General features: G+C 35.4%; 1 protein-coding gene across 1 annotated transcript; it reads left to right on the forward strand.

Annotated features, from left to right (window-relative positions):
- Positions 1 to 640: 640 nt before the first annotated feature.
- On the forward strand, positions 641 to 4,759 carry LOC114173924 (ACT domain-containing protein ACR4). The gene is made up of 8 exons (XM_028058603.1): positions 641 to 1,077; positions 1,890 to 1,974; positions 2,106 to 2,151; positions 2,305 to 2,419; positions 2,525 to 2,592; positions 2,679 to 3,269; positions 3,399 to 3,503; positions 4,102 to 4,759. The coding sequence occupies exons 1-8, from the start codon at positions 1,074 to 1,076 to the stop codon at positions 4,441 to 4,443; spliced, it is 1,356 nt and encodes a 451-aa protein (XP_027914404.1). The 5' UTR covers positions 641 to 1,073; the 3' UTR covers positions 4,444 to 4,759.
- The last annotated feature ends 2,718 nt before the right edge of the window (positions 4,760 to 7,477 follow it).

Raw genomic sequence — 7,477 nt, forward strand, 5'->3', positions numbered from 1 at the left:
ACCCTCGATATATAACATTTTTATTTTAACTTCAAATTCTCTATAAAATAAATCATTAAGATCAATTATAAAATCAAGATAAGATGAGTTTCATATTATCCTTAACTAAAAGATTTATCATTAAATTAAAAAAAATATTTATAAATCATCATTAATCCAATATTTGAATGATGCTAAACTTTTAAATATACATTAAATACTTTAAAAATCAGTTGCTTTAATTCATAATTGATGAATTATGTATGGGATTACATTAATAATACACGAATTATTCTCTTCTAAGTTATCATGAAATAGATTTTTTTTTTATACTTTCGAAAAACCTATTTCACAAAACAATTTTAAGAAATTAGAACTCAACTCAATCAAACAGTTACACAAACTAAATCCACTATTTATTCATTCATTCATTCGCGTCACACTCACACATGTTTATTCAACCTTACGTGCACTCTAGCAGGACCCCCTTAAAAAAACCCGCTTGCTAACATGCACCGGGGCTCTTTTTCTTCCCTTCCACCTTTTTGGCCAAATAATATAAAATCAAAAATAGCGACACATAATACTGTTTTTCAATAGTAACAGAAACGGGTAAGAGAAAGAGAGAGAAGGTGACAGACAGAGAGAAAGAAAGAAAAAAAAAAAAAAAAAAAGAGTTTGCGATTTTTTTGGGTACTTTTCGGATTTGCAGGTTTTGGAGCATCGTGTCGGGGAGGTTCTGATTTTATTAGAGGGGTCTTTTTTTTTTTTCATTTTTCTGGTTAATATTTTTTATATTGGAAAAAATACTATTGTTTTACTGTTATGACAATTTATAATTACTTAAATTACTTTTTCTTTCCAAAGTTATAGAGAGAAGATTGAAGGTGCGTGTGTGAGATCCCTGTAGGGTGTTCATATTATTATATTCATATAAACACGCTCATATTTTTGCGTATTATTATTATATATATGTACTGTTTGTTGCTTCGTACCAACAACACATCCGCAGAGCCACTTTGTTTGCAAGAGAGAGAATCTACGAAATTTTGGTGTGGTGTTGTGTGGCAGATCACGAATCCTCAGAAACTGCAATGGGTAGGTCGTGTTCGTAGTGTTTCCTTTTTTTTTCTTTTTCTCCTTTTGATTTGTTAAGGGTTTCTCGTGCTTTGTTCTTGGAATCTTGTTTCTTTGTTTTAGGCATTCTGAAGTTTTGTTCTTTTTTGTTTTTGTTTCCCTCCCTTTTTTTTGCTTTCTGGGTTTTGTGAATCTCTATGTTTGTTTTGGGGAGAGGAATTGTGTCTGCAATTCGGTGGCAAGAGATGTGTTATGTACAATTCTGTGTTTTCTGTTTTGTTGTGAAATTTTAAGGCTTTCGTTCTAAATAACCAATTAGTTGAACTCTATTGATTTGGGGCGAGTATTTGCTTCTTCTTCTTCTTCTTCTTTTTTGTTTTCATAATCTACGAGCTTTCTCTCTCTCTGACTATGAGGTGTGTGTGGTGGATTATTGTTCACATGGTTTCATTGGCCAAATGGGTTCTGTTTTGTGATTCCTTCTTTTAGCATATTAACAGCTAATCATACAGCACGAGGCTTATTCGTACCAAACGACTTTTTTGGGTTCTGGTTTTCTTCATTGCTCGGTTATTCTTTTGTGTTTATTCATCTCTTTACCACTGGCCACTCTCTTTTACCCACCTCAGCCTCTTGTCCCCAGCTCTTATATCCTTTCTCTCTCTCACACTGTGCTGTGTTTTAGTATTTTGCAAAGAGGTTTTTTCCATCATTGTCTTCTCTCTCTCTCTCTCTGTATATATTTATTAGTCTTGCTTTTGATTCTCATTGGCTATGGGGGTTCTGTTATTGCCATGTTTCGTCCTCTGATTGGTTTGTTTTCTCTCTCATAGCTTTTATGTCTGAGGTCAACATGAGCTTCTCTCACTACATGGATGATGAATACGAGAAACTCTTCCGGAGAATGAACCCTCCCAGGTACCAATTTTCACTTCCCATTTGATGAAAGAAAATAAGTCTTCGACTTTGAAAAAACAAAGGGAAAAGAATAGAGAATTTAAATGATTCCGTCCTCACATATTTGTCCACACGTTGTCTTGTCTTGTCAGGGTTGTAATCGATAATGAATCCTGCAAGAATGCCACTGTTATACGGGTATGATGCCTATTCCTATTTCTTCTTTTTAAATGTTTTCTAGTTCTTCTTCCCTTTCTGGACTGCAATTCATGCTCCTATGATTGAAAAACTTTTACCTGGTTTGATAACACTTCATTTAAAGGGTTGTTGAAAGTGAATTTAATTTTGCAGGTTGACAGTGCAAACAAGCATGGAATACTTCTTGAAGTTGTACAGATCCTCACTGATCTAAACCTCATCATAACCAAGGCTTACATATCTTCTGATGGTGGATGGTTCATGGATGGTAATAATTTTCTTTGATATTAATTCATTTCTATTACAAATACATTGTTAATCATAAGTTCTGGATGGGGGTTGAAAAATCGAGTAATTTATTCTATTGTACCAGTTTTTAATGTTACTGGACAAGATGGAAACAAGGTTACTGATGAGGCCATTTTGGATTACATTAGAAAGGTGGGTGTCTCATTTGGTGAACTTTATCTTCTCTGCCTTTATGTAACAATCACTGACCATGTGTTTGGTGGCATTTGTGTTTTTAGTCTCTCGGTCCCGAATCTTGTGTTACTTCTCCCATTAGATCTGTTGGGGTTGAGCAAACAATGGACCACACAGCAATTGAGCTTATGGGAAGTGATAGGCCAGGATTGCTTTCAGAAGTCAGTGCTGTTTTGACCAACCTCAAGTGCAATATAGTGAATGCAGAGGTGTGGACTCACAATACCCGTGCAGCCGCAGTAATGCACGTTACAGATGAAGAAACCGGATCTGCTATCACTGACCCTAAGAGGCTCTCTATGATCAAGGAACTTCTATGCAATGTGCTTGGTGGTGGCAACAAGAAGAGGGGAGCTAAAACTGTTGTCACAGACGAAGTCACACACACTGAGAGAAGGCTTCACCAAATGATGTTTGCTGATAGGGATTATGAACGAGATAATGATGATGGCTTTGATGAGAAGCAAAGGCCAAATGTGAATGTTGTGAATTGGTCTGACAATGATTATTCAGTAGTAACTATTCAGTGTAAGGACAGGCCAAAGCTTCTCTTCGACACAGTTTGTACTTTGACAGACATGGAGTATGTGGTTTTTCATGCAAATATCGATGCTGAGGGGCCGGAAGCATATCAGGTATATCAGATTTACCACTTTGTTCTGAACGTACACACATGGATACGACGTGAGATTCCATTTGTTGCTTGGTGCTAGATGTTGGTCTTTTAAGAACATTGGCTAAATATTTTATGGTTGCTTGTTCAGGAATATTACATCAAGCATATTGACGGGTCCCCTGTGAAATCAGATGCAGAAAGACAAAGAGTGATACAATGTCTTGCAGCTGCAATTGAGAGAAGAGTTTCCGACGTGAGTGGCTTCATGTTACTGAATTTGAGCTTTCTTGATTTACACTTCCATATGTAATTTATACAGCCATGCTTTTCATTGTTGTGCTAGCCTGTGAGGACTTGTTTTTTCTGTGCAGTGATTTATTCTTTATCTTCTTCCAAACTTCAAGCTGAACTGTGACCCTTGTGTATTTTTTATATCATGTGATTAGTAGTGGTCCAAGGTTAGTTGAAATGCAGTTGGTGGACTTTGACTACAGTTGTTATTATGTCCCACTGCCAAATTGATTTTCTTATTGGGGGTGAAATAGACTTGTTCAACTAGATTTCTTTTTCCTTTGGGGGTTGAAATAAGTGTGCTAATTTGAGTATTTGTCACATTATTCTTGGCTCTACAAGAACCTAAGTAAAATTTCAGGAAACAAACGGTACCCTTTCATATTTGTGTATTATTGTCAAGAAATCATCTGGACCGCAAAATAATCTGTTCTTATTATATACTCTAGATAATTTCCAGTTAGGTATTTTTGGTTTGTTTCTCCATCTACCTTCTGTTTAGTTGGTCCCCTATTATTTTTATATGACTATTAATTTGTTATTTTTGTTCCTTGATTCAGGGTTTGAAGCTAGAACTCTGCACCACCGACAGAGTTGGACTTCTATCTGATGTCACGCGTATCTTCAGAGAGAATAGCCTCACAGTTACAAGGGCAGAAGTGTCCACAAAAGGAGGCAAAGCTGTTAACACTTTCTATGTTCGCGGGGCATCTGGTTTCCCTGTTGATTTGAAGACCATAGAATCCATTAGGCAAACAATAGGCAACACAATCCTTAAAGTAAAGGGTAGCCCTTCAGAGATGAAATCTGTTCCTCAGGATTCTCCCTCCAGATCCCTGTTTAGTGGTCTTTTCAAGTCCAGATCTTTTGTGAACTTTGGCTTGGTTAAGTCTTATTCTTGAGAAAGCCATCACACATGCCCATCTTTTCTTGTACAGTGAAAGAGGTGAAAGATGCAAAGGGCTTACTAGGAAGTGTGACACGACTTTAGTTTAGTGAAGTAGGAACACCATCATATCACACGCTAGAGAAAGTGGCTTGTAAATTCTCCACCCCTTCTTCTCCTTTATGTTTTTCCACTGTGGAATCCAATCACCTGGTTGAGTGATCAAAGCAAAGAGAACCCCAACCCTACTTGTGTAACCTTGAAACAATTAGTTTCAAGCACATCATTTGTATATATTCATTCATTTTCTAGCACCAGTTATAATTCTCTCATCTTCCTTCTCTCTTACTTTTCTCTGCTTTCTATTTCTCCCATCTAATTGTTGCTGCTTAAGATTATTGATTCCTAATAATATGGTTCCTTTAGTTAAAGTTTGATAAAATATCATTTAGACTTTTTGTGCAACAACAAATTACTGGTGTGAGCAAGTAACTTTTGAGTCAGAAGTTTTCAACATAAAGTATAATGACCTGAATTTCGTCATAAACAAAATTATTCTTCAAATCTTTGTTCACAAGCCACGGTGTAGGAAAATCATACCTCCACATCATTGGCTGCCGCGGTGGGTCTAATCTCTGATAATCTCAGCCATAATCTTTTTCTGCAAGTTAGATTAAAATAATTTGAAATATCGCCATCATCCTTTAAACCCTTTGGTCCTATTTGATGCGCAAGATTGGGTTTGACGCAAATCCTTGAAAGGATATGATACAATTAGAACATAAAAAACAATGAAAAAGGACATGACATGGGAAATTACACAGTGAAACACGCCTTGACTTGCGTCAGAATTGAGCAAAGTTAGATATGGCATGTATGTAGTTAATTGTTTTTGTCCCTCCATTATTAACGTGAGAAATTTCCATGGCATAGCAAGGACCTATAGCTATGTTCTCATTCCATGTCTTACTGGACAGAAAATTCAGTGGCGGCTAACTTTGTGCATAGTGTTGGCTACCAAATACTGAAGCGTATGCCAAATTTAAATGCTAATTTATTTTGCATCGCTGTCTGATTGAGACTTGCACTACAATGGGTTGGGTTAGGGCAGCAAAAAATACGTATCTTTTGTGACGTTCAACTTCTTCCCTCAATTATCATACAAAAACACTTTGAAACTCACTATAATGGTCAATCCAATTAGCCAGGATTAGGATTTAGAAATCAAAAAGTTTCTGCTGCTTTAATAATAAGCTATTTTTGTCGTCATCAAGAACTTTCCCACCATGCTATTTGCTCCATTTGAAATGGTCCACTACAAAACACTTCTTGCCCAATCCACACCCATTTGAATATTCCTTTTGACCAAACAGTGTCTCATACTAATGCTTTGGCCTTTCAAAAGAAGCAAGGGAAAATGCCCTATGAACAAAAAATGTGTGTAAAAGGAAGAAAAAAGCAAATCAAACAAAGACATTTTCTTTTTCTTTCTTTCTTTCTCCCTTTGGTTTATATTATTTTATTTTGTTTATTTATTTATTTATTTTTGCTATTTTTAAGATTCACACTCCCTAAAACTGTGACCGGAACATCGTTATCCGAAGGGAGGGCAACAGTTACATGGGGTGTTGCCACGTGGCCTTTTTCTCGATTAGAATGCTACGTAAGGTAACGAAGATAGATAAGCTTCAAATAAAGTAAGACCAGAAACAGTTCTATTATAAAGATGAACAATTTCTGTATCTTTTTATAGATTATTGTCATTTTTTACATGGTACGAAGAACTTTATGATGCTGTTTTCTTTTTTGAGAAATACTATGCAGTTTAAGCTAAAGTGCTTGTGTTTATTTTCATATTCAGAAATTTTCAAACAGTGTCAAGGATTACTGATTCGAATAAATGTATATCGGATGTTAGAACGTATTTAAATTGAAATTCGAGCGTATTCTAAATAATCAAGGATTTTGGGTTGGGTCTGAAACTTTTGCTTATTTTAATTTTATATTATATGATTTGTAAACTGAACATAATAGCCATTTCATTTAAAAAATAATTACTTCCTTTGGTTTTTTAGATGTTTGTTTAAGCTTTTTTAAAAATAATCAGAAGTAACAAGATTTTCTAAAATCTGAATAAAATAAAAGGAAATGTCTCGAATTTGTTGTATAATCATTTGTTTCTTTTTTTAAAATAAATATTGATTCTTACAATTGTAAATAAATACGAATTCGATGGTGTATTTTGTAACATCCCATTTAATAGTTTTTCATGCTATCAAATAAAACATTATATTATGATTAAGCACAGCAGATAGTAAGGAGAACATTCATATAGAATATACAGCTTACAGTCATCCAAAACATATCCTATGAATTCCTGATGAAGAACATAGGTACTCAAACATAAACTAAACATCTCAAAACTCCATGGTATCTAATCCGTGAGAACTACCACGGAACCACTAAACGACCAATCAACTCCTGTTAGAAAGAGGGGCATCTTCATCTAAACTCGGTCCTGCTCACACCAATAACAGGTGATCATAGCAAGGAGAAAACATAAGGAAAAACAGACATAAAAAAGAAGGGTGAGCTAACTGAGATCGAGATAAATCATACAATTCATATCAAAATCATCAACCACAAACATATTTCAATTATACATAAAATTTTAGACTCGATATCTGGATTGTATAAGCGACATTGGAGCTCTTGGTGGCTTGCACCTGTGAAGGTTCCCAAACTCTGCAGAGTTTGGACACAAGGGGTTATCACCCAACCTCTCACAGGGTAAGTCCCCTTCGCGTCTAAGACTCGATCGAGTCCAAAGACTAGGACCTCCTGCTACTCCTCACGACATAATCCATTCTACTCTATATAAGCATGAATGATTATTGGAGTTTCAGGATGCCATCCAATACGGATTCCTTATGTCCTTACACACTAACAAGCTCTTATGAATTTCCCTTGAAATTCCATTTCAAACACAACTTCTCATAATTCATAATCATCAACTTTTCAATTCTCACTACATTCATAATAACATTTCA

Source organism: Vigna unguiculata, chromosome 2 (assembly GCF_004118075.2).
Source record: "Vigna unguiculata cultivar IT97K-499-35 chromosome 2, ASM411807v1, whole genome shotgun sequence".
Lineage (NCBI taxonomy): Eukaryota > Viridiplantae > Streptophyta > Magnoliopsida > Fabales > Fabaceae > Vigna > Vigna unguiculata.